The 26,868-nt window shown below is 41.6% G+C and overlaps 2 protein-coding genes across 4 annotated transcripts in view; one reads left to right on the plus strand and one right to left on the minus strand.

The window, feature by feature from the left end:
- The window catches only part of Aff4 (AF4/FMR2 family member 4), a 75,649-nt gene extending 51,382 nt beyond the window's left edge, over positions 1-24,267 (plus strand). For 2 of the 3 annotated variants that reach the window (XM_031354339.1, XM_031354337.1), the window contains 14 exons: positions 742-796; positions 1,939-1,976; positions 2,347-2,509; positions 2,864-3,781; positions 5,738-5,826; positions 6,913-7,153; positions 8,745-8,839; positions 10,131-10,194; positions 10,311-10,447; positions 10,656-10,727; positions 12,145-12,238; positions 13,920-13,963; positions 14,818-15,038; positions 18,376-24,266. In XM_031354339.1, coding sequence (XP_031210199.1) covers positions 742-796; positions 1,939-1,976; positions 2,347-2,509; positions 2,864-3,781; positions 5,738-5,826; positions 6,913-7,153; positions 8,745-8,839; positions 10,131-10,194; positions 10,311-10,447; positions 10,656-10,727; positions 12,145-12,238; positions 13,920-13,963; positions 14,818-15,038; positions 18,376-18,503 — 2,359 coding nt within the window. In that variant the 3' untranslated portion in view covers positions 18,504-24,266. Of the gene's footprint in view, positions 1-741; positions 797-1,938; positions 1,977-2,346; positions 2,510-2,863; positions 3,782-5,737; positions 5,827-6,912; positions 7,154-8,744; positions 8,840-10,130; positions 10,195-10,310; positions 10,448-10,655; positions 10,728-12,144; positions 12,239-13,919; positions 13,964-14,817; positions 15,039-18,375 lie in introns of all 3 variants that reach the window. The other variant, XM_031354338.1, reaches the window with a different exon arrangement.
- Positions 24,268-25,469: 1,202 nt separating this feature from the next.
- Leap2 (liver enriched antimicrobial peptide 2) lies at positions 25,470-26,416 on the minus strand. Its single transcript, XM_031354010.1, has 3 exons — positions 26,332-26,416; positions 26,018-26,154; positions 25,470-25,506 (listed from the first exon to the last, which is right to left on the minus strand). Exons 1-3 carry the CDS (start codon positions 26,386-26,388, stop codon positions 25,470-25,472), a joined length of 231 nt encoding a protein of 76 aa, XP_031209870.1. The 5' UTR covers positions 26,389-26,416.
- Between the last annotated feature and the right edge of the window lie 452 nt (positions 26,417-26,868).

Genomic DNA, 26,868 nt, shown 5'->3' on the forward strand with positions numbered 1-26,868 from the left:
CCTTCTTCTTGAGTTCCTTGTGGAATGTGGGTTGTTCTTCCTGTATTCCAGACTTCTGCACTAAATAAATAAATAAATAAATAAAATTTTTTTTTTAAATTTTTTTTGGCTAGGTGGTAGTGGCACATGCCTTTTACCCTAGCATTTAGGAGACAGAGACAGGCAGACCTCTGACTTTGAGGCCAGCCTGCTCTACAGAGTGAGTTACAGGATAGCCAGGCCTATACAGAGAAATCCTGTCTTGAAAAAAAATTTTTTTTTCCCTCCAAGACAGGCTTTCCCTGTGTAAGGCTTGGCTGTCCTAGAACTAGTTCTATAGACTAGGCTGACCTAAAAAAATTTTTTTAAAAAAGATTTATATACTTATTATATGTAAGTACACTGTAGCTGTCTTCAAACAGTCCAGAAGAGGACATCAGATCTCATTATAGATAGTTGTGAGCTACCATGTGGTTGCTGGGAATTGAACGCAGGACCTTTGGAAGAGCAGTCGGTGCTCTTACCCACTGAGCCATCTCTCCAGCCCCCAATGCATAGAAAGTTTAGGGCTTATATGAATGGCTGATTTCCTTTAAAATGTTTTAGAATAATGTGAACAATTCTAAACAGAGAGAGTGTGTATATGTGTGTTTCAATTAAATTTTTGGCTAACACAATGATTATTCCTTAAATTATTGACAAATATTTAGTCCTCTGGCCTGCTGTGACTAATTGATGCTCCTTTCTGCCCTTTTCCTCTAGTATGTTAAAGGATGACTTAAAACTAAGCAGCAGTGAAGACAGTGATGGGGAACAGGTATGTCAGCCCTTTCTATTACTGTCTCCTTGTATCTTGGTTTGGGATCCTGTATCTTTTCTTTTTATATACTTTCTGACACTGGGTGATTCTAGCCTTCTGTCATGTCTTTGAGCAGCTGCTGCTGTTGCTTCTTCCTCTTCTTCTTCTTTTAAATTGATGTTTCATTACCACTTGTTGTGAATCAAAACATAGTTTTGAAACACAAGAAATTACTTACAAGAAATATTTACGAATTTATTTATTTATCTATTATATGTAAGTATACTGTAGCTGTCTTTAGACACACCAGAAAAGGGCATTGAATGTTCCATTACAGATGGTTGTGAGCCACCGTGTGGTTGCTGGGAATTGAGCTCAGGACCTCTGGAAGAGCAGTCAGTGCTCCTAACTGCTGAGCCATCTCTCCAGCCCCAGTTTTGTTTTGCTTTATTTGTTTGTTTTATATGCATGGGCCCCCTGGAACTGGAATTACAAATGGTTATGAGTACTATGTGGGTGTTGGGAATTGAACCTGGATCCTCTCTAAGAGCAGCCTCATCTCTTAACTGATAAGCCATCTCTCTCCAACCCCCAATTTTTTTTTTTTTTTAAGAATTATCCTAGCCGGGCAGTGGTGGCGCATGCCTTTAGTCCCAGCACTTGTGAGGCAGAGGCATGTAGATTTCTGAGTTCGAGGCCAGCCTGGTCTACAGAGTGAGTTCCAGGACAGCCAGGGCTACTCAGAGAAACCCTGTCTCGAAAAAAAACAAAAAACAAAACAAAGCAAAATTATCCTAGAGATTCTTGTGTGTGTGTGTGTGTGTGTGTGTGTGTGTTAGTAATGCTACTGGGCATTGAGCTAGGCATACTCCCTCTTTGAGTGAAAACAAGGGTCCTGGCTTGTCATTGTTTGTAGTGTTTTGGTTATTGGTTTTGTTTTGGGTCAGTTTCATGAAGGCCCAGGCTATCCTCAGATTCATGATCCTGCTGCCTCTGCTTTCTGGGTGCTATGGTATACTGTACTATTTTTTTTAAATCACTGTATTAAGTAAATATTATTTCATATGTTAAAGGAGCCAGCTTTTTTTTTTTTAGTACAGACATTTATATTATTTAAGTACAGCATTATTCATTCATAATTTCTCATGCTTCATTTTTAGGATTGTGATAAGACAATGCCAAGGAGTACACCAGGAAGGTGGGGATCCTTTTATTTTGTAGTTTTGTTGTTGTTGGTTTGATGGCTGAGGTTAGCCTGATTTAACATTGTGGTGGTATCATTAGCAGCCTTATAAATAATGACAGTTGTGATGGTGGTTGTATAATTCTGGAAATTAATAAAATAGATTAAATTATATACTCAAACTGGGTGAATTTTAAAGTATGTTAAAAGTGAGCATTTTTAGCAGAATAGTACACCAGAGACTTTTGGGGGATGTCTACTTCATTTGTAAGGAACTTTGGGATTCCGTATTTCACACTGTTAATAGAGTTGGTTGTCAGATTTGAGTGGGGTCTTGTTGCCATCGTAAAGGAAATATTGGTCATTTCTATTTTATCTTCTTCAGTAACTCTGAACCTTCACACCATAATAGTGAGGGAGCAGATAACTCCAGGGATGACTCGAGCAGCCACAGTGGATCTGAAAGCAGCTCTGGGTCTGACTCGGAGAGCGAGAGCAGCTCCAGTGACAGTGAGGCGAATGAGCCATCCCAGAGCGCTTCTCCTGAGGTGAGACAGAGGGCTGCTGCCAATCAAGCTCTCCTGACAACCACTCCAGCTGTCACTGTGGATTGTCATCAAAGATACATGAACCATGTTTTATAGAAAACCTAGGCTTTTTTTGGTTTACTTATTATTTGAAAAACTTTTTTTTTAAATTAGGATTAGCACTCAGGAGGCCAAGTGACTAGAGCTAATAATATTTTACCTGTGTTTTGACTCTGGCAGAAACATGACAAACAAATGCTTATCACCTTAAGCATTTTTCTTTTTCCTCTTGCTTGACTTTATAAAGAGAGGGAAAGCTTCAATATTGAGAAAAGCCTACATCTATATATTTATCTGTTTTCTTTTCATTTCCAGCCTGAACCACCACCAACCAACAAGTGGCAGCTTGATAACTGGCTGAACAAAGTGAACCCACATAAAGTATCCCCGGCTTCCTCTGTAGACAGCAACGTCCCATCATCTCAAGCCTACAAGAAAGAAGGCCGGGAGCAGGGCACTGCCAGTAACTACACGGATCCAGGGGGCCCAAAAGAAACAAGCTCTGCCACCCCAGGACGAGACTCTAAAACCATCCAAAAGGGATCAGAAAGTGGCCGTGGGAGGCAGAAGTCTCCTGCACAGAGTGACAGCACTACACAGAGGAGAACTGTCGGCAAAAAACAACCCAAAAAACCTGAGAAGTCAGCTGCTGAAGAGCCTCGTGGAGGCCTGAAGATAGAAAGTGAGACCCCTGTGGACATGGCTACCAGCATGCCCTCCAGCAGGCACAAAGCAGCCACCAAGGGCTCAAGGAAACCCAACATCAAAAAGGAGTCGAAATCTTCCCCTCGACCTACAGCAGAGAAAAAGAAATACAAGTCAGCAAGTAAATCCTCCCAGAAATCTCGGGAAATCATAGAAACAGATACCTCATCCTCAGATTCAGATGAGAGTGAGAGCCTGCCTCCCTCCTCACAGACTCCTAAGTACCCTGAAAGCAACAGGACTCCTGTCAAGCCCTCCTCGGTGGAGGAAGAAGATAGCTTTTTTCGGCAACGAATGTTCTCTCCTATGGAAGAGAAGGAGCTGCTTTCCCCACTCAGTGAGCCTGATGACAGGTATCCACTCATTGTGAAGATTGACCTGAATCTTTTGACTAGAATACCTGGGAAGCCTTACAAAGAAACAGAGCCACCCAAGGGGGAAAAGAAAAATGTTCCAGAAAAACACTCAAGAGAGGTGCAGAAGCAAGCCTCAGAAAAGGCTTCCAACAAAGGCAAGAGGAAACACAAGGTCTGTTACAGGCTGGCAGTTCTTCTTTTTTAGAAATATTTTTTCCTACTTTCCATATTCTTAAGCATCTTAATATTAAAATACTAGCTATTTTTAAAATAATTTTATTTATGTGTGTATAAGTATATGTTCTGTGTGTCAGTCTCTCTATCTGTCTCTGTTGTCTGTTTACCTGTCTGTGTCTGTGTGTATCTGTGTCTGTGTATGCACTCAGGCTGTTGTATGCTCCTGTGGAGGCCAGGGGAGGGTGTCAAATTCCCTGGAGCCAGTTCCAACCAGTTGTGAGCTGCCTGACATTATTACAGTGTCTTGACTTTGGTCCTGCTTGAAGAGTAGCAAGTGTCCTTACTGCTGAGTGTCTTAGCCCTAGCACGTGATATTCTGACTTTACATTACATAGTCACTGTTGCTTTTGAATTCTGTTTTATTAATTTATGTGTGTATGCACACATGTACACTATAATACATAACTGGAAACCAGAGAACAACAAGTGGAAGTCGATTCTTTTCTTCTGCTACGTGGATCCCAGGACTGAGCTCAGGTTGCTAGCATCTGAGATATCTTGCCAGCCCCTTTTATTGTTCATTTTTAGATACCAGCATCTGAAATGCCATGGAAATATAGTTTGTGGATTATGAGCTGAAAAGGAAAATAGTGTTTGAGCACAAGGCCCCCTTGAGACTACATATGGAACAGTTTCTCTGTGTTCTGTCTCCTTAAATAAAACAGGATAGTTTCTTCTTAAATAGGATCTCTGAGCAGAGTGTGTGGTGGCCAGGTTAAAGGTAGAGTTTGAATGTAATCCATGCAGTCTTTTTTGTCTTAGCCTCAGGTCAGGCCATAGTTTTTAGTACTGTCCTAATGTGAGCACAACTGACTCACTGATTTTGTGACAGATACATCCATAAGAATTTCACTCATCCAGTATTTACTTATGTGCCTAGCTTTTTTCCATTAACACAGGCCAGAACTGAGAACATTCCCCAGGGCTAAGTGTGTTGCTTAATGGTAGAGCTCTTGCTGATCATGTGTGAAACCCTGGATGCAGTTCCAACATGGAGGAAAAGTCTGTGGTTTCATACCCTGCTCTCATCTTAAATACTTCCAAGATAAAGACACAGCTTGCTATAAGATCAGCTTTATACAGAGCCTGCATATGTGCATATAAGATCAGCTTTATATAGGGCCTGCATATATGTATGTGTACCATCTTGTGCCAGGAGATCCAAAAAAGGTATTGGATGCCCTGGAATTTGAGTTACAAATGGTTGTGAGCCACCATGGTGCTTAGAACTCCTTGATGTTCTCTCTACAAGAGCAGCCACTAAGACATCTTTCTAGCCCTCCACTAGAATTCTAATTTTGGTAAAGTCTCAGGGGCAATTCCTGGAGGCTACACTGATAGTGCTAGGAGGAGACCCTGAGTCACTGGTAGCAGTGTGTAGGTGACTTTTTCTCATGTCTTTATTAATTTGAATTTAATCATTTAACGGCAAACAGACTGTTCTGTTACATTAGAAGTAGAATGTTTGTATTCTTATTGCGTATTACTTGAAGCAGTAGGTATTTATATGGAAGTAACATCAACAGTAGATAGGTTTGCCACTTGTAATTCAGCCAAGAAGTTTTTCAGAGATAATGAGACTTAGCTGTTAGCAAGTAGTGGTATGTTCAAGTGCTGGTGAAACTACAGAGTTGGAACTTCTATGCAGTGCTAGCAGAACTGTGAGATGCAGGTGCTGTGGATTACAGTTTGGCAGTTTCTCAAAGAAGCTGAATATGCAGTTACCTTAGGATCCACCAATTATAGTCCCAGGTATACATCCAAGAAAGAAATAGAAATATATGTCTACACAAAACTATTTTAGTGCTCACAGCCACATCATTTCACACTGTGGATCTAACATAGGACACCCTTGTCATGCTTAAGAACTACTGTTTCTGTTTTTGTCCAGAATGATGATGATAACCGAGCCAGTGAGAGCAAAAAACCCAAAACGGAGGAGAAGAACTCATCAGGCCACAAGCCATCCAGCACCAGAGAGTATGTTCCCATGTCATGTTGCATGTCCGTCTTGGCTATGTTTACCATTGGTTGTATGGTACTTTTCGAAATGCTTCAGAGTATTCTTTTTAATTGACTGAATGTCATAAGCATGTATGCACATGTAGATAGTAGTGAGAGCTGTGCATTTAGCTAATAAGAGATGGGAAGCTGTTACTCTTCTTCTTTAGTGAGTTAAGAGTATCTCCTAGTTAGGGTTACTATTGCTGTGATGAAACATCATGACCAAAAGCAATATGGGGAGGAAAGGGTTTATTTGGCTTATCTTCCATATCAACTGTTCATCATTGAAGGAAGCCAGGACTCAAACAAGGCAGGAACCTGGAGGTAGCAGCTGATGCAGAGGCCACAGAGGAGTGGTGCTTACTGGCTTGCTCCTCATGGCTTGCTCAGACTAATTTCTTTTATAGAACCCAAGACCACCAGCCCAGGGATGGAACCACCCACAATGGGCTGGGTCTTCTCCAATATCAACCAGTAATTTTTTTTTTTTCCCCGAGACAGGGTTTCTTTGTATAGCCCTGGCTGCCCTGGAACTATCAACCACTAATTAAGAAAACGCTCTGCAGGCTTGCCTGCAAGCCCAATCTTATGGGAGCATTTTCTCACTTGAGGTTCCCATCTCTCAAATGTTTCTAGCCTGTGTCAAGTTGTTGTAAAACTAGCCAGCACAAAATATGACATAAGAGTTACAGTAAAACTTCACTACTCTCTGGGTAGCTTATCTACAACTTGAAAGAGACTTGTAAGCATCAATCTTTTCACAATTTATCTATTTAATCAATTGATTCGACCAGTATTTTATTAAGCATTTATTTTGTGGCAGATTGTTCTAGGCTTGGGCATGATTGTGGGAAAGAGAAAACAAATAAATGGGGCAGGGCCGAGGAAGAGACAGATGTCTACTTGATGGAATTTATAGTCTTTTTTTTTGTAATCAGCATATGGAGAATGTCTTTGCAAATTTGTCCTAAAAGCAGGTGAAAAGAGATGGAAAAATCCTTCACTCCTGTATCACTGTGCAGAAATGAGAGCACTTGGGATTTTTTTTTTTTTTCTTGGCAGGTCATCTAAGCAGAGTAGTTCAAAAGAAAAGGACTTGCTACCTTCACCCGCTGGACCCGTTCCTTCAAAAGATTCCAAAACAGAGCATGGCTCTCGGAAGAGGACTGTCAGTCAGTCATCATCCTTAAAGTCCAGTGGTACCAGCAACAAAGAGAACAGTGGCAGCAGCAAGAACAGCTCCTCCACGGCAAAGCAGAAGAAGACTGAAGGGAAGGCTTCCAGTAGCTCCAAAGACGCCAAGGTATGGTGGTGGGCGTGAGCCTTAGAAATCACCCCCTTGTCTTCCTGAGGTGACACTGCTGTTTGTAAACAGCTCATTAACATTATAGGCCTGTGCAGTTTTTAAAAAGAATATATGAGAGAGGGAGAGGGAAAGGGAGAGAGAGAGACTGACTTGACTCTGTTTACCTGTCCATCCATCCATCCATCTGTCTGTCTGTCTGTCTGTCTGTCTGTCTGTCTGTCTGTCTGTCTTGTCTGTCTGAGAGGACAACTTTCAGGAGTCAGCTCTCACCTTTCATCTTGTTGGGGTAGGATCTCCTTACTGCTCTGTGCTGTGTATTTTGGGTTAGCTGGGCGATTTTCCTCTATAGGAGAGGTGGGGCTGGAAAGTGTGCCACCACATCTAGCTTTTTTTTTTTTTTTTCTGAGGTAGAGTCTCACTATGTAACCTTGACTGGCCTGGAACTCACAGAGATCCATTTGCCTCTGCCTCGCTAGTGTTTGGACTAAAAGTGTGTGCTACCAAACCCAGCTTCAAATGGTCACCCTTAACATACATAGTACTGATACAGTTGAATAGTCTGACTGAGTGTTGGAATTAAAGGCATGTGCCACCACACCCAGCATCTACTTTCCTGAGTGCTACCTTTATTTCTCTGTTTGTGTGCGTGTGTGTGTGTGTGTGTGTGTGTGTGTGTGTGTGTGTGTGTGTGTGTGCGCGCGCGCGTGCACGTGTGCAGGCACTTATGATGCAGCACCACCTCCGCTTGTGTGCCCGTGCGTGTGTGCAGAAGCCAAGGGAGGGCCTTTGGTATTGTTTCCTACTGAGTTGTGTCTCATCTGTTTAGTTTTTAAGTTTTTTGGTTTTGTTTTGTATGTACAAGTGTTTTGCATGTGTGTATGTGTGATATGTACCATTTGTGTACCTGGTGCTAGAGGTCAAAAAAAGGTATTGGATCCCTTGAACTAGAGTTACAGGTGTTTGTGAGACATGGTGTGGGTGCTTGGGACCAAACCCAGGTACTGTGTAATAGCAACCAGTGCTCTTGATTGCTGAGTCCTCTCCAGCCCTTTGTCTTCTTGAGAGAGTCTTTCTTTGAACCTGAAGCTCACTGTTTCAGTCCCTCCTACTCCCTGACTGTCTCATCCTTACAACCCTAGTGTTGTCAGAACATGCAGCCATGTTCTGACAGATACTGGGGATCTTACAGATACTGCTCTTCTGCAGATACTGGGGATTTGAACCAGGTTCTCTTGCTTCAAAGCACATGTGCTGACCTACTCAGCCATCTCCCCAACCAGTACTACCATTTTGATACTCAGTTCATATCTTCCTTATGTTTTAACAAGTACCTAGCCTAAGTGCCTTGCATACAGTAGACTCTTAATAAGTAGGAATATTTTGGTCATATAAAATGAACCCAGTCTGTCTGGTTATATAAAATGAATTCAATCTCCTGTTGAATAGAAGCAGTATAAAATTTAAAACAAAGAAGTTTGAAGACTGTAGAATTTTATTTCTGTTTTAGCAGTGGCTGAAGAAGTGTGATTAGTTTCATTTTTAATCTCCTGACAATTTTCAACTTAGTTGTATCTATTCTTTTCATCAGGAGAAGGCTCCAAATAGCTCCTCTAATTGTCCTCCATCTACACCAACTCCTGAGTCGTCAAAGCCTCGGAGAACGAAGCTTGCCTTTGATGACAGGTGAGATTAATTTTGTGGGTTTTGTTTTTTGTTTTTTTTTTGTTTGTTTTTTGTTTTTTTGAGACAGAATTTTCTATGTAGTCTTGGCTGGCCTGGAGCTCACTATGTAGACCAGGCTAGCCTCAAACTCTTAGAAGCTGGCTTACTTCAGCCTCCTAAGTATCTGGATTAAAGGCATGTACCACCATACCAGCTGTAAAGAGATAAATAAACATCTGTATATGCATTTTAGAAATTCCAGTCAGCGTATAATAAACTTGCTTAAGTAGGTCAGGTCCTATATGATTAATACTTGTATCTGACCTACAGAATATTCAGATTTTAACATGAAAGGTATCTTTAGTCCAGCTACTCTGTTAACACCCAGTGCCTCTCCAGAGTGACAGGAAGGGTGTTCTTAGAGCTGTTCCTGCTGTCGGGACCACTGCTGATAACAGGCTCTTTTCAGATAAGCAGTGCTTCTTTCTCTTGCCTTCGGTTGGAGGTACTTTTTCCTGTCTGTATCTGATTTACTCAGGGTTTAAAAAAAAAAACTTGAGGGCTGGTGAGATGGCTCAGTGGGTAAGAGCACTGACTGCTCTTCCAAAGGTCCTGAGTTCGGATCCCAGCAACCACATAGTGGCTCATAACCACCCATAATGAGATCTGACGCCTTCTTCTGGTGTGCCTGAAGACAGCTGCAGTAAATTACGCCTGAGTGAGCGGGGCCAGAGCTAGCGGGGCCGGCAGAGGTCCTGAGATCAACAGCAGCCACACACATGATGGCTCACGGCCATCTGTACAGCTACAGTGTACTCATACACATAAAATAAATAAAAATAAAATCTTTAAAAAAAAAAAAAACTTGAGTAAGCTAATGTTTAACACTAGGGAACTTGGCCGGGCAGTGGTGGTGCATGCCTTTAATCTCAGCACTTGGGAGGCAGAGGCAGGTGGATTTCTGAGTTCGAGGCTAGCCTGGTCTACAAAGTGAGTTCCAGGACAGCCAGGGCTACACAGAGAAACCCTGTCTCAAAAAAACAAAACAACAACAACAACAAAAAAAAAGAAAGAAAGAAACACTGGGGAACTTGATTAGCAGATTTGCCATAGTAGCCCATAATTTTATATTCTTAATCTATATACATTTGTTAGGAAATGTTTGTTAGTAGTTTATTATTGTTATAAATATTTAATAATCATTCACTTCTTGAGAATGTGAAAGCTATAAGATACTAGAGACTAAAACAACTTAGTTATTTTCTTAGGAAATGTTGACCACTTTTATTTATAAAAAAATTGTATTTTGCAGAAATTATTCAGCAGACCATTACTTACAAGAAGCAAAAAAACTCAAACACAATGCAGATGCTTTGGTATGTAAATATTCTTCCTACCGTGCTTCATCAAGCTGCTATTCAGGTTTTGACATGTGTTCCCTTCTGTTGTCTGTATTTGCAGTGGGTCGTTAATCAGCACTGTTTTCCTTTAGTCTGATAGGTTTGAGAAAGCTGTGTACTACCTTGATGCTGTAGTGTCTTTCATTGAGTGTGGGAATGCATTAGAGAAGAATGCTCAGGAATCCAAGTCCCCGTTCCCTATGTACTCAGACACGGTGGAGCTCATTAAGTAAGTGGGGCTTGACATTTCATTGGGATCTCATTATCTTTTAGTAGTGTTACTCAGCTGTTTGATTAACTGAGAAGATACTCAGTGTTCCATTTTTCTTAGGGAAGATGTTAGTGGGTGTTTTATTTAGGGTTGGTTCTGATATTTCTAGAACATAAGTTATAAGATCAAGGTGAAATATTCTGTTCTTTTTTATCTCAACTCATAGATACACTATGAAACTAAAGAATTATTTGGCACCAGATGCTACAGCTGCAGACAAGAGACTCACAGTACTTTGGTAAGTGTTTGTCTTCTAGCCTTTGCTTGGGAAACAGGCAGTTTCTTGATGAATTGTGCTATGTGTGCTCTTATGAGTGTTATCCTTGAATCAGTCTTCCACAACCTCTTTACAAACCCTAACAGTCAAACAGGAAATAGCTCAAACCCCTACTGAAAGGTTTTAGCTCCTGTTTCTAATCCAGTGCTCTCTGATGAACGTGCTGGAGTAGGACCAACGCTAGACCCCTCCATTGAATTAAGTGACCACTTTTTAAAGTTCTTCTTTTTATACACCCCCCTTGTCTTAGTTTGGGTTTCCATTGCTGTGAAGAGACACCGTGACAAAGACAACTCTTATAAAGGAAGACATTTAATTGGGCTGGCTTACACTTACAGATATTCAGTCCATTATCATCATGGCAGGAAGCATGGCAGCAGGGAGGTAGACATGGTGCTAGACAGGGAACTGGAGTTCTACATCTAGTTCCTGGTCAGAGGCATCCAGAAGGAGACTCTCTTACCACACTGGGCAGAGCTTGAGTATAGGACCTCAAATCCCACCCCAACAGTGACACACTTCCTCCAACAAGGCTGCACTATTCTCCTAATAGTGTCATTTCCCATGGGCCAAGCATATTCGACCCACCACACCCCTGTTTGCTTTTTTCCAGAGAGATATCTATCTGTTCACTTCGAGTTGCATGCTTTACCAGGCACTGTGTTTACATGAGAAATGCACCTGTGAACTGTCTAACATTACTCTGCACACTATAGAGTCTAAACCCCAGTAAGAAGAGACAGAAACAATAAACCGCATACATATGTGAACAGATTCTGTTAAAGAAAAGAATACTCAGGCCAGGCATAGTGGCCCACACTTTTAATCCCAGTACTCAAGAGGCAGAGGCAGGTGGATTACTGTGAGTTTGAGGTCTGTAAGAGTACATGGTTGGGAGATGAAGACTTGCTCTGGAGGTGACAGCATAGGCAGGGGCAGGATTGTAGGGAAGAATGGGAAACTTGTAAGGAACTGAAAGACCAGTGGATGCGGAAGTGGCCTTTACTGGGTGCATGGGCAGGAACAATAATTGTGTGGGCTGAACTGCATGAGCTTGGTGAATGTTAGTGTATTCCATCTCACTCGGGGAGTATTCAGTTTTCTACTTTTCGTTTTTAACTTTGGAAAGGTATTTGAATTACAGTATGTTGGTATAGTCTTACCTTTGAATGTCAGTAATCGTGGGATGGTAGGAGTTTCTTAGCTACTTCTCTTTCCTGTGGTGTGTTCCATGCTGACCTCTCGGTTTCATTTGAGAGGTAACATTGACCCTGGGCCATGTTTGCTCACATGAAGCCAACCCTATATTCCTACACAGTGGAAAGACCGCTTGTAGATGTAGCCATGTCTAAATACACTGCCCTTTTCCATTGCCTAGCCTGAGATGCCAGTCATTGTTGTACCTGAGGTTGTTCAAACTGAAGAAGGAGAACGCTCTGAAGTACTCCAAGACGCTGACTGAGCACCTGAAGGTAGTATGCTTAGCACAGCCCATTGCCTACGGGACAAATCGTGCACACCTTCCCATCCCTGTCCCCGAGATACTCTCTTATTTAGGCACAGCATAGCAAGAGAGGAACAAACAAGCTTGGAAATTCTCAGATATGTTTGTGCTTTCTTGAGTAAGCCTTCAAAGATGTATATTGGATTACAAAATTTTCATAGTTGTAAACAATAGCCATGTGTATACTAGAAAATGTTCTTTGCATTTTCACTACCACCTGCCTTCAAACTGTTACCTTGTTTTGTCTTGTTCCTTACACTACAAGGGATGGAACTCAGGGCATTCTAAGCAAGTGCCCAACCACTGAGCCACACACCCAGCCCAGACAAAATTATTGTAGTACCCTAAATATCTTCCTTTTTTTTTTTTTTTTTTAAATTTCAAGCTAGTATTTTATATATATTCTCCTCAAATCCTATATAGTTAGGACTGTAAAACTTGTCTATAACTCACTGTTGCTATAGGCTCAAGGTCTGGCCTACAAGGTCCTCAAGAGCCTCTTACTCCTTGTCTAAACCCCTCTTTATACAACCTAGATGGGTCATGGGTTTTCTCTTTTCTGCCTGGTTTTATATATATGACTTGTTGTGTATATTTTGTTGTTGTTGTTTAGGTTTTTTGAGACAGGCTTTCTCTGTGTATCCCTGGCTGTCCTGGAACTCACTCTGTAGACCAGGCTGGCCATGAACTCAGAAATCCACCTGCCTCTGCCTCCCAAGTGCTGGGATTAAAGGCGTGTGGCACCACTGCCTGGCTGTTGTTGTTGTTGTTGTTTTTTTCTTCATTTATCTCTGTTATTCACTGGGGTTTTCCCCCTTTTTGCTTTTTGTTTTTTCTAGTTTTTCAAGACAGGGTTTCTCTGTGTAATAACCCTGGCTGTCCTGGACTCACTTTGTAGACCTGGCTAGGTTTGAGCTCACAGAGACCCACCTCCTTCTGTCTTCCAGGCATGCTACTCTGAATCAGCTCCGCTGGCTACTCATAGTTTCTTTTGTCTTTGAGGTCTTCTAGAACAACCTAGGTTTTCACCTAGTAACTTCTTTCTGTTGTGCATTCACACATTCTTTGTTGCTGTTTTTAAAGATTTATTGTTCTGCAGAAATGGCTTAGTGCTTAAGAGCACTGGCTGCTATTCCAAAAGACCCAGACTCAATTCCCAGCATTCACGTGGAATAGCTCTCTGTGTTCCACAGGATCTGACATCCTCTGGCCTCTGATGGCATCAGGAATGCATGTGATACACGGATATACATGTAGGTAAAAACACCTGTACATAAAAAAAAACTAAAATGTGCGTGCATGTGTGTGTGTGTGTGTGTGTGTGTGTGTGTGTGTGTGTGTTTTCTCAGAGGCCAGAGGAAGATCCAGATCACTTGGAATAGAGTGAACTGCCCAGCTTGGGTGCTAAGGTCTAAAGCCAGGTCCTCTGGAAGAGCAACAGTTGCTCTTAACCACTGAGCCATCTCTACCCTCATGTTACTTTTTCTGTGATAGTGTCTCATCTAGTCTAAACTGAGCTCTCAAACTTGATATGGAGCCAGTTTTAATAAAATTCTCAAGATCAACCCTAGCTCAACACTTTGGAAGATATTGAACACCTTAAAAGTTATATATATTTCTGTTAAATAAATTTATTTTCTTCCATGCAGAATTCTTACAGTAATTCTCAAGCACCTTCACCTGGCTTGGGGAGGTAGGTACAATTTTGTTCTCCGAAATATTTTTGATTATTTGTGGATCACAGTAGAAATGGACAGCAAAAAGGTTGCTACTTTTAAAGTTTTATGATCTCTAGTAAGGTGTTTTAAATTTTTTATTTTGATGTTTGGAATTGAACCCAGGGCCTTTTGCATGCTTTCCTACTGCATTTTGCCTCTAGAGAAGTTTTTTTAAATGATTCTTTCCAATTTAATAATTTTATTTTATTTTATTTTAATAATTTTAAATATAAGGAATTTTAGAAAGGTTAGGAATGAGACATGTCAACAGGTCAGAAATCTGAGTTGGTTTTTGGTTTGGTTTTCTTTCTCCCTCCTACCATTTAGGTTCATAGATGTTCTTATGTTATCAGACTTGGTGGCAAGCCCCTTACCCCTGAGCCATCTCACAAGCCCCCAGAGAAGTTTTTAACAGTACCTGGAGTCTTCTCAGGTGGATTTCATAGTTATTTAGATTTCTTACAATGGTTTTAACTTCACTCAGACTTTTCATTGCTAGAATATAGTGGCTTGGTTTTGATTTACCTTCCACCTACACCTGAAAGGTGAACAAACACCCTGCAAACTTACATTTTCTTTTTCATTTTCTGAGTCTTTGTGTTAATGTGAGTTGACAGTCTATCTTATTTTCCCTTATCTACCCATCCCCAGGGCTAATGTAGACCCCAGAGCCTTTTGCATGGTAGCAAGTGCTCTCCTACTGAACTGTGTCCTGTTTAATTTGTTCTTTTGAGACAGGAGCCCAGGATAACTTCCATCCTGGAGTATGCTGATTTCGTAGTATTCACTACGTGTGTGTGAATAAGCATCTGTTTCTCTTTGTGTGTAGCAAAGCTGTTGGGATGCCATCCCCTGTTTCTCCAAAGCTGTCACCAGGCAATTCTGGAAGTTACTCTTCTGGGGGAAGTAGTGCTTCAGCAAGTGGTTCTTCAGTGACCATTCCACAGAAAATCCACCAGATGGCAGCAAGCTATGTCCAGGTTACATCCAACTTCCTCTATGCCACAGAAATTTGGGACCAAGCTGAACAGCTTTCCAAAGAGCAAAAAGGTTTGTTGGGCACGGGATAAACTTTGATAGTAGAATTGTGGAGACCATTTCCTTTATTTTGTGGTTTAAAGACAATCATAATCAATTTGTTTTTTTTTTTTTTTTTTTTTTTTTTTTTTTTTTTTTTTTTTTTTTTTTTTTTTTTTTTTCGAGACAGGGTTTCTCTGTATAGCCCTGGCTGTCCTGGAACTCACTCTGTAGACCAGGCTGGCCTCGAACTCAGAAATCCGCCTGCCTCTGCCTCCCAAGTGCTGGGATTAAAGGCGTGCGCCACCACCGCCCGGCCATAATCAATTTGTTAATAACCTCCTTTGCATAGCTGTATACTAAATGTGGATGTGGTTAAAATACCCTGGGGCTGTACATGGCTCCCTGTTAGATTACTTTCTCAGCATACATAAGGCCCTGGGTTTGGCCCCTAATGTGAAGGATGGGGAACAGATGGACTGATGTTGGGGAAGGGACACAGACAAACAGCTTTTGTGGTATTGCTGACACAAGCTAAACTAGAAGTAGTTCTTGGTGTAAGATAGATAACCTCTCTATTCTGGCTTGTTGAATGTTGCTCAGGGGGCAGTGCCTTGTCTACCATCAAGTTTCCCCGGTAGCCTCAAATATACCTTAACCAATATAGTAGTTGGCATCTGCAAGATGGCTCATTAGGTAAAAGTGCTTATCATGAAACCTGAGTTCAAGCCCCAGGACCTACTTGGTGGAAGGTGAGAAGAGACTCCACAGAGTTTTTCTCTGACTCAACACAAGTACACTGTGACACATCCACAGACAGATAAATGTAAGAGAGAGAGAGTTGGATTTGTTTTATATAATATTCAAGCAGGGTCTAAGTGGTGCATTTTGTGAGTGTCTTGAGTAGCTCTTCCCCTTATTTGGCCATGCCACTGATGTTGTGAAGAAACTGAGTCATAGACAGTGTCATTCTGCATGTGACCATTTCTTCCTCATGCTGCCATTGCATTTGTTATTTTATCTTTCTTCGTTCCTTTCTAATGATTAGATTCAAGTTTAATATTTAGCTATAATGCTCTAGGTGGTTTATCTTATTCGGATACACCTTGTTGCCTAAGGTGTTGTGTTAGTATTTTGTTGCTGTGAGCAGACACACGACCACTGCAACTCTTACTAGTGAAAGCCCTTGCCTGGGGCTGGCTCACAGTTCAGAGGTTCAGTCACTCATCATGACAGGAAGCATGGTGGCACATAAGCAGAAATGGTGTTGAAGAAGTAGCTGAGAGTTCTACATCTGGCTCTGTAGGTAGCAGACAGAAGCAGTGATGCCGCTAGGCCTGGCTTGGGCTTCTGAGACCTCCAAGCCTAACCACAGGGATAGACTTCCTATCATCTCAGAAGGACTGCAAGTTGGAAACCAGTCTGAACTACTATGCAAGACCCTGTCTTTTAAAAAAAATTTTTTTTTGTTTTTGTTTTTGGAGACAAGGTTTCTCTGTGTAGCCCTGACTGTCCTGGACCTCACTTTGTAGAGCAGGCTGGCCACGAACTCAGAAATCCACCTGCCTCTGCCTCCCAAGTGCTGGGATTAAAGGTGTGCACCACCACTGCCCGGCAAAATTATTGTTATTTTTTTAAATTTTTAAGATCAATAGGTTATTATTTGGTGTCACTTTGATGAGCATGATATAACATTTCCTTTAAACTTTAACTTACACTTTTGACATCCATGATGACTATTGCCTGGGTCCATTATTAGGAAATAAAAAATTCATTATGTGCTAGGCATAGTGGTGCTTGCCTGTAGGCTGAGATTTTTCAAAACCTTCTTTAATAAGGGTTCTCAAACATTTCGACCCCTCTTCTAATCCCCCAAACCCCCACCCAGAGGTAGGGGAGAAAAGATGGTAAATAGGACAAGGGGATGGGAACCTGTTTGGAAGTGATTCTTTGGGGCGATTCCAATCTCCGTTGTCAGGATACCAGCTTCCCAGTTCAGAAGTGTCAGACACCAACAGTCCAGTTCAAAAGTGTCACCAAACAGCAGTGTTGGCATGATCCAGCAGAAACTGCTAGGCCTCTGCCAAACCAGGACTTGCCAGAATGCCAGGAGTTTTCTGCCATGTCTCTCTCATTGAAGTGAAGATTAGCAAAGATGAGAGACCAACAAAGAGTTACACAGCTAGCTCTGCAAGCTCCCCCATCATTGTGTATTGAGTCTTACTATGTTCTCTCCAAACATCTTGTGAGTCTGTATCACATAACACAACCAGAAACTTGCACTTCACTGCCTGTAATTCCAGGAGCAGAAGCTGTAAGGATCAAGAGTTTGAGGTTATCATTGGGAGCTCAGGGCAGCCTGAGCTATGTGAAATCCTATTCAGGGAGGGAGGGAGAAAAAAAACCAAACAAAACAACAACAAAAAAAACCAACCCAGCAGCAATATTCTGTTCTAGCATTCCCTTTGCATTTATTATTCGGAATTTCTGTACAAAGATTTAACCTTAGGTGTCTGGTCATTTCTTGTCTTATTTGATTATTGAGTAATCTTTAACAATCCGTTTTCTCTGCGTGTCTATAAGCTTTCTTTTCAGAGAAGTATCCAAGTACTCCATCCATGTCTGCTCCCAAAACTACACTGGAGTCAAACCCTAGGACATCGTTCACTCTTTCCACTTATGCCATCCTGATGTAGTGCCTCTGTTGCTCACTGAGGAAGAGTCTTTTTGTTTCTGTCCTTTCGGTTTTTAAACTTCTGGCTAGATAGAAGGACTTGGTTGGTGGTTCAGGCCACTGATAACAGCAGAATGGTTGCTACAGACTTTCATGGAGTTACACAGGGGCTACTGTGGGAACACACAAACACTACTTCCTGTTTACTACTTTTTTAAATGATTTATTTATTCTGTTTTATGTGTGTTGGTGTTTTTGCCTTCATGTGTTGTCTGAGGGTGTTATATCCCCTGGAACTGGAGTTAGTTACAGACAGTTGTGAGCTGCCATGTGGGTGCTGGGAATTGAACCCAGGTCCCCTGGAAGAGCAGCCAGTGCTCTTAACCCCTGAGCCTTCTCTCCAGCCTTACTACTTACTTCTTGCACAGAAATAACACATAAAGAGTGCTTTTGAGTAAGTAATCCAGTGGGACTCTGCATTTGTGCCAGTGGGACTCCATTTTTAGTATGTAGTAGCAGCTGACTATTTTCTTCAGTGGTATTTTTTTGCCTGGAATTCATTCCCGTGCTTCCTGTTTAAAATGTATTGCTTCCTGAACCTGAGACTCTCTAGAGGCCTTTAGTGTGGGCGACTGCTGTTTTACAGTAAATCAGTGAAGAATGTGTTATACTTAATGAATGTTTTTAATTTTCTAGAATTCTTTGCTGAACTGGACAAAGTGATGGGCCCTCTCATCTTTAATGCAAGCATCATGACAGATCTGGCTCGTTACACCCGGCAGGGACTGCATTGGCTTCGGCAGGATGCCAAGCTGATTTCTTGAACTGAACATACTCTCGTTGCCTCTGATTTTTTTCCACAACACTGTGTCACATCACAAAGGAAAACTGCCATAACACACCACCTAGTCGACACTAAGAATGAGGAATGGTTTTCTCCTCTTTGGTTTATGTTGTTGTTTCTATAACCCAAAGCTATCATATCAATTGACCCTTTGAATATTCCCAATGTGACAAGTATTTAAATGCTTCTAAACCTGCAGTACATCAGCAAGATGGTTTTAGTAATTGGAATTCCAGTTGCAATTCATAAATAATCAAGTAAAATTCTATTTATTTTCATTTTTTTCAAGTTCCCAGATTGGAGCTTGTTTAAAGCTTAGCATTTCTGCCTATAAATTTATTCTGTTGAATATTTAGCATAAATTTAATGTAGGGATTTTATTTATATATTTTGGGAGCTGTGTTACTTAATGTCTTCTAAGATAAGAGTTGGCTTGTCCAAGACAGGACTTGTTCTTTCTACAGCTACTCACCTATGTCCTTTCAAGTCTTACTACAGTTTTATTATTGTAGGATTTATGCTTGGTATTAAGGATGCTCTTCCACATGTGAAAAGTCATTTAAACATGAGAAGATGGCATTCTACATAGGTGCAGAAATGGAGTGGGTCTGGTTTGGTATGCATTATTTCAAAACTGTGAATGTGTGTTTGTAACACTAGCAATCACAAGGTGACTACATTGCATCTAATGCATTACAAAAAAGCAGATAGATTTGCTGGGGAAGCACATGATACTGAATGGCTTCATAAAGGACAATCTTAAGCTATGAGTTTATTAAAACCTTATATTCTTTTTTATTTTACTCATTTGACACTTGATTGAAACAGAGTAAGTTACTCCTACAAACAGTGATCCAGTTTCTGAAGGCTGCAGCCTGCATTCATTGACAATGTTTGAAGGTTAAAGTCTGCGGATTTCCCCTATGGTGGAGAGTTTGCGATGCTCAGATATGACAGTTCAGTAACTGGAGCTTGAAAGGAGGTGTCCCAATGTCTCATGTGGAGATAATGAATTTCTCTTTCCAAAGATCCTCATCAATGATGTATGCTTTTGACAGGATCAGAAAACTCACAGTAACTGCTGGGCATGGTTGTGTCTGTCTGTAATCCCAGCACTGGGCAGTGATGTCAGGAGGGTCAGGAGGGTCAGGAGGTCAGGATCATCCTCAAGCTACCTATAGCTAAACAGTGAGTTTGGGGCTAGCCTGAGCTACACCATCCCTTGTCACATTAAAGAAAGAAAGAAAATTTATACTAGAAAAGTACCTAAGTTGGCTCAATGTGAGCTTTCTTGGAAAGGGGGAAATAATAGGGATAGTGTTTAGGAAGCCAGCTCTGTAACAATTCCTTATCAAACTACTGTTCCCGAAAAGGTGCGTATAGCAGTGAAGGGTGAGGAATGTCTCTCTTCCTCTATACTTTTTTTTTTAGTGACCCCGTCATGTCTGGTGTGCCTTAAATCTTAACTTTAAATGATAACTCTATGGATTGTTTACAGATAAAGTTTTATGCTGGGACCAGATTAGCCATGCATGGTTGGTCCTCTACAATAATAATTTCAAATTCTCTTTGATTTTAAATCTTCCTTTAGAGTCACGTTAAGATAGATTCCTTCAGAAAAGCTAGTACTTTGGTACCTGACTTCGTGTAATCAATGGGGTATAATGCTTCTTCAAAAAAAATAGCTTTTCCTTCTCATTCCAAAAATCCATCCAGTTAGGGAGAAAAATCTCCTATTAGCAGAGGATTGTTTAGACTTGAATGGAAAGGGGGAAGAGGGGTAGAAATCCTCACCGGCGGGGTCCTGAATCCTCTCTGACTCTCCTTCACCACCTGTTTCTAAAGACAGTGAACTTGTCCTGCAGTCTCATATCTACAGAGCTTAACTGCTTTGTGTCTCATTATTTTTACATAGTGTTGAGGGTTGATACCTACAGCTTATGCTGAATTTAACATTTTTCCCTTGGAGAAATTGCCTCTGTATCTTTCTAGTTTAATGGTAGTGTATTTAAGGAATACTTCTTCAGAGGCCATTGGTTCTTCTCTTGTGCTAGTAACCTTCATGGTCTAACAGTTGTGTGTCCTGTCCTTGCCTCTTCTTCCTCACTCTGGCTCCTTCATTTCAGGGAGGCCTTAGAAGTAGAACAAGCACCTTCCCCTACGCTTTCAGCCTCCAGCCGCTGCAGTGCTGCGGCTCCGCTCTCCAGCTCTGGTCTGTGTGCAGCACACTCTAGAGCAACTCTGACGTCATGCTAAAGCAGAGTTTCCTACATGTTTATGGTGCTGCTTTAAGATGTTTTCCCTTCAAAACTCAATTCTTGGAGAATGAAATGGTTAAACCTTTCGTTGTGGAGGATTTTCCTCACCAGGTAGAAATGGGCAATGGATCAAAATCTGATCCTAAGTAATTGCATTTTTGATGTCATAGTGTGTGAGAATACACTCTGTGTCTTTTCTCAGATGTTTTGTCTCAGTCATGTCCAGCACATACCTTGGACTCCTTTACAAGTGACCATCCCTCCCTCTCAGTAGGTGCCCTCAGTGTTTTTTTTAGCCATTTAAAGCTGATTTGACAAGTGGCTACAAACTTAGTCTGAAACTTGTATTCACTGTATAGTTAGTAATAGAAATAGCAACTATCTTAAAGCTCAGTTCACTGCTCTTAAGATCACATTTCTATGCCAGGAGGCAGCAGCATGCACCATTGGACTCTGGACAGGCACCTCACATGATCACCGTGATGCAGCTGTCACAGTAGTCCTGCCTGGGAGAGGCTGGGCTGTGGGGAGCACTCCCCTCCAGGCATTCAAGATTACACAGCCTAGCCCATGTCCCATTCTGGCTGGAGAGCACCCAGCCCTTTCCTTGCTCAGTGATACCTTTTTCTGGGCAAGAAGTTATGAAGTCACTTTATTATCAGTAAGTGCTTCAAATAAAGTCACAGAAATAGCTGCTGAAGGGAGAAGATTGACCACTACTGATTTAATTCTCCAATATAAAAGCAATTCAGAGTAATGTGTGCACGCGTCCACAGTTGCTGTTTTTTTCTGGGAAGCTCTTGCACTAGGGATTTATAGGTATCTGGGCTGCACTTTGAATGGCACACTTGTGGCTTAGAGTAACTGTTGTTCTTTTGTTTTAAAATTGTTCTTTGTTTCTTTTCATTAATGGTTTAATCAGCTAGATTAGAGAGCATCATTTGTATTTAACAGCTGAAACTCAACTTTGGTACGTTGATGGTTAACGAATGAGCTTGCATTGTGTAGCCAGGGCCTACAAAGGCTCTTGTCAGGAGTACAAGCACTGCTTGGGGCTGGTGCTCAGAGGAGTTTCTAGTGCAACCAGGAATAGCTCCGTTGGTTGATGCCTAGCTCAGTTAAGAAGGGGGATGCTGTACACTCTTCTAGGTATGAGGGTATGCGACTTTGGATCTTAAAATTATGTACACATACACACTTTATATATATGTACGTATGTATGTATGAAAACATGGAATTAGTTTGTCAAAAATGTGTGTGTTTAGTATTTTAGCTTAGTGCAACTATTTCCATATTATTTATTAAATTGATCTAAGACACTTTGTTCTTGGCAGCTTGAATATTAACATTCAAGGATGCAATGTGTATTCCTTTAGATTGTTAAAGCTTAATTACTATGATTTGTAGTAAATTAACTTTTAAAATATATTTGAGCCCTTCTGTAGTATAATAGGGCTTTTACAGGGTGGGAAAGATTTTAATTTTCCAATAGCTAATTGAACAAAATGGCTTCATTGTATATTTTGATTTATAGGAGTCTGTAGGTGTCTGGGTCCCAAGGACATCTACTAAGGATGACTGTTTTAGGTGGGTGGAATGGTGTTTAGACTATACCTAAGTGACTTGGAAAGCCAGAGCACCTTGTTCAAATTCAGACTCCTGTAACTCATTCCTCTAGGATGTGGAACACCAATCCCATCCAGCTTCACATTTCACTTAGAGAGGCAGACTTCCTTTCCAGTAATATTGTACACCTAGTATCGCTATCAGTAAAATCAGTAGAAAAAATACCGAGAAAGTCTGGGAAGATGCACTGACTAGGCCAGCTGTCACATTTGTAAATGTACCTTTCCCATGCCTTCCGGTGGAGGCATGCCACTTTTCAGACGCTAAAACCGAGCCAGCAAGTAACACATGTTTAAGGTTAGAGAACACCAGAAGTGTGGGTGCATACCCTGAGGCAAAGGTCATCCTTTGCTAGATAGAGAGCCTGAGATACTGAGCCCCCCACTCTCCACATCAATGAACCAGTGTGGTAGTACACGCTTTAATTCTAGCTCTTGGATTGTCAGTTTGAGACCAGCATGCACTACACAGAGAGACCCTGGGAGAAAGCAAAGTGGAGGAAGAGGATGCTGGTCTGCAGAACTCCTGTTTACATAAACCCCATGGTTAATTAAAAAGAACTTACTGTTTCCAAAAACAGGGCATAGGGAAGAAGCTACACTTCTCTGTAAATGGTGTTTAGAACAAGGTGTTCAGGTGAAGTCTCAACTAGCCAGAGGTTTCAGCAGCTTAAATTGCTAATACTTAAGAAGTTGATTTTCAGGAATGTCTGCATGCGCCTCTCTCCTTGCTGCCATTGATCAGCTCAGCAGAAATCATCATCCTTACACCTGGAGAAAGCTCTCAGATGATCGTGAACAAGCTCCCACCAGAAATCCTAATACACTTGGTTTTGACTGTGCTGCTTCTGTGCCAGGTTTCTTCCCAGCATTTAGCCGCTGGGGTTTTCTGCCTGTTCTGTACTTCTCTGGAAGATGTCAGTTTGGAAGTGCTGCCTTTCAAACCAATGCCACGGTGTCCATGCGCTTGAGCTTGTTGCCGATTCAGAGGTGTCCCCATTATGCTCACACCTGGCACATCACTGACATGAGCATTCAACAGTACATGGGTGAGGGTAGGGGTGGGGCTAGCCAACAGCCCTGGCTCAATTGGAAGGGCCTGCAAAGGCCCCACTTGAAGGCCAGACACTAGGTTGGTAAGCACAGTTAGGGAAATTTCTACCTAGCCTCCGTTTTGAATGATTCTGAGAAATTTTATATATGGAGGATGGAAATGCTTATATATTTATTGAAGATCTTTTTATTTGAAATTAAAATCATTTGGTAAATAATGGTTTGCTATTTGGGGAGGGTTTTGGAGGGGGAGTAACATGGTTGATAAAGTACAGGCCTGATGACTCCTCTGAAAGGCGCTGTTGCTGATAGGAGAGAGGCCTTTATCTTGTACATGGCCCGATCTTTGTTTTATGTTTCTTTTATCCAAAATATCTAGGCATCTGACACTTTCAACCAAAATTTCAATTATATACTGTGATTTTTATTTGTTGCAATACGTTAAATTTCAGAGGTACTTTGGGGCTCAAAAGCTAGGATTTCTAAGTCAGTATGTGCATTTCACATAATAAGCTGTTAATGGTGAGCAAAGTATTATATACTAACTAGATTTTCCACATCTGTATAGTATATTATATGTATTTTGTGGTATTGAGATTATAGAAAGTTTAGAGTGTCAAACATGCGTTTAATGTGTATTTTTAAACAAATTTATGGCAATTAAAATATTTGGAGACAAGGGTATCACATTTCAATTTGTAAAACTCTTTTTAACTCTACTGTGTCATTACGATGCTTTGTATAATGCCAAACCATAGCTGGAGAAACTAAGTTTAATAAATATCAGCTAGCTTTTCTGTATAACGTCTACATGCACTGTGCTCTCGCTTCTTCAACTCCTACCATGATCTTTTGTGTAGTTGCTCTCTGTGTCTTAGGGTCCAGTCTGACTCTGCAAGGTCTAGTCCCACAAGCACAGGTCTCAGTTTTTGGTTACAGAAATTTTGGGCTCAGGACTGGAGAGATGGCTTAGAAGTTAAGGGCACTGTCTGCTCTTCTAGAGGACCCAAGTTCAAGTCTCAGCAATCATATGGTGGCTCACAGCTGTCTGTGACTACAGTTGCCTGGGATCCAACACCATTACACAGACATAAATACAGACAAAACACTAATGCATATAAAATAAACTTTTAAAAAATGTTGGGCGCATGGTCATGGGTCCGTGTCCATGAATCTCAGTTGTCCTGTACCAACCGACTTCTTCAATGTTTTCTTGATGCTCTTAAGACATACACTGTTATTTATTTTTACTATTTATTTATTGGTTCTTTTTGTTTTTGTTTTTCTGAGATGGGGTTTCATTATGTAGCACTAGCTAGCCTGGAACTCACTGTATACACCTGGCTGTCCTTGATCCTACAGAGATCAGCCTACCTCTGCCTCTGCCTCTGCCTCTGCCTCTGCCTCTGCCTCTGCCTCTGCCTCTACCTCCCTGGTACTGGGATTAAAGGCATGTGCCACCATGCCTGGCTTATTAAGTCAGACCTTTTTTTTTAGGGGGGTTCTGTTTCATGTTCATAAAGTTATAGACAAACTTTTACACATCCTCAGGTGGCACACACCAGCCTAAAGAGTTCTTTGCAGAGGAAAGAGCCACAACTTCTGTCCTGCCAAGATTCACTATAGCTAAGCTTCTGCATCACCGCTGTCATGAGATTCTTTGAGGAGTGGGAGCTCACCATACTCCCAGGTGGGACAGCACCAATGGTTAGGGAACCACTACTGCTCCCTATAATGGATGAAGTGACTCAGTCAAGTGTCAATTCCAGACTGCCAGAACTTACATTTGAGACATTTAATAGTATTTATAGAAAAATAAACTCTGACAAAGTTACGTCTATGTACAAATCAACATTCTAATAAGAAATGGAGGCCAGTTTAAAGCAAATAATCTGTCTTTAAATATTAAAAACACAAGATTGCTTCACTTAAGTATCTCCAATCAAAATGTAGTTAACGAAATTCCATAGAACGGAGCACTGTTGGAGGCGACTCTTCCCCATATGAACATCACTCCTGGGCCACACTCAGGGAACAGCGTCTTTTTCTAGTGGGGGAAGAAAAGTGATTAAGATTGAATGTAGATGTAAGGAGTCCCGGGACACCTCTGCTGCCTCCACTATTCCTTGTTTCATCTGCCTAGTGTTAGGAATCTGAATGGTTCTTGGCTGTTAGGGAACCCCCTCCATGGAGCTTGCAGCTTCATATATCCCCTTGCCACCCCCCACCCCCACATAGTCATCTCAGCTTTACCCTTGGGGCTATGTTTTTCTTTTTGTTGTTGTTGTTTTGTGTGTGTGTGTGTGTGTGTGTGTGTGTGTGTGTGTGTGTGTGTTGTTTTTTTGAGACAGGGTTTCTCTGCATAACCCTGGCTGTCCTGGAACTCACTCTGTAGACCAGGCTGGCCCCAAACTCAGAAATCTGCCTGCCTCTGCCTCCTAAGTGCTGGGATTAAAGGTGTGCACCACCACTGCCCAGCTGAGTCTCTGTTTTCTGAACTCATCTCCCAGTTTCCCAGTACTCTCTGATCCACCCTGCACCCAGAATTAATCAAATACCTGCATAGTCTTGTGACACACTCCGAATCATCCCGGCATGAGGCACCAATGGGCCTGAGGGAAACCCCTCTCCAAAATGGGGTCATTCTCCGAGATCTCTTTGCTGAGCTCACTTCTGGCACTGGGGAGCTATTGGCCTGTAGAGCAAAGGCATATTCACTTTAGCTGAGGAAGCACCCACCCTCTGCGGCACACCCTCAGGAGAAGGTCCTTTCCAGGTTGCAGGAGACTGAACTACATTTCTAAGGACTGAGTCTGACTTTGAATTCCACACTACTAATATGTCCAGCATACATATGTGTTTCCCTTCTTACCTGGCCCAGCAGCAGCAGGCAAGTCAGGAGCACTGCAAAGAGTTTTAGCTGTAGCATCTTGGCAAAAGGAAGATGTTGGAGCCTGAAAGCCAGGGGGCAGTTCCCGTTTCCTTTTATAGACCGACATCTATCTGCCTTTCTCATGGTTGCCAGCAGCGATGGGGCAAAGTTTGTTTGTAATCAGGATCGATGTAATCAGTTAATGTGTACCCAGGGAATGTACTCAAGGACTACACTCTAGGCACATTGTGCTTACTGCTCCCTCATGGACTTTGATGGTGTTGCTGGTCTGGACCCTTACATCCATCTTATCAGAAATCAGCATTGTCCCACCTTGCCTCTGAAAGCCACGTGAATCCACGAGGGAGACCAGCAACCTTGACACACTTTTAAGATAACTCAGTAGGCTGGGAATGTAACTGGGAGCATGTATTATGTCCTGGGTTCAACTCCCAGAACCAAGGAAAAATTCCTAAAATAGCTCAGTGAGATGGTTATAATCAAAATCATATACTAATAAGGGCTTCAGGAATAATG

The sequence above is a fragment of the Mastomys coucha genome, unplaced genomic scaffold, assembly GCF_008632895.1.
Source record: "Mastomys coucha isolate ucsf_1 unplaced genomic scaffold, UCSF_Mcou_1 pScaffold5, whole genome shotgun sequence".
Classification (NCBI taxonomy): domain Eukaryota; kingdom Metazoa; phylum Chordata; class Mammalia; order Rodentia; family Muridae; genus Mastomys; species Mastomys coucha.

Coding starts and splice junctions, on each gene's coding strand:
- Leap2 (XM_031354010.1), bottom strand. CDS start 26,388: ATGCTACAGCTAAAACTCTTTGCAGTGCTCCTGACTTGCCTGCTGCTG. Junction 26,155..26,331: donor GCCTGCTGCTGCTGGGCCAG/GTAAGAAGGGAA, acceptor TTTGCTCTACAG/GCCAATAGCTCCCCAGTGCC. Junction 25,507..26,017: donor TGTGTCACAAGACTATGCAG/GTATTTGATTAA, acceptor TTCCCCCACTAG/AAAAAGACGCTGTTCCCTGA.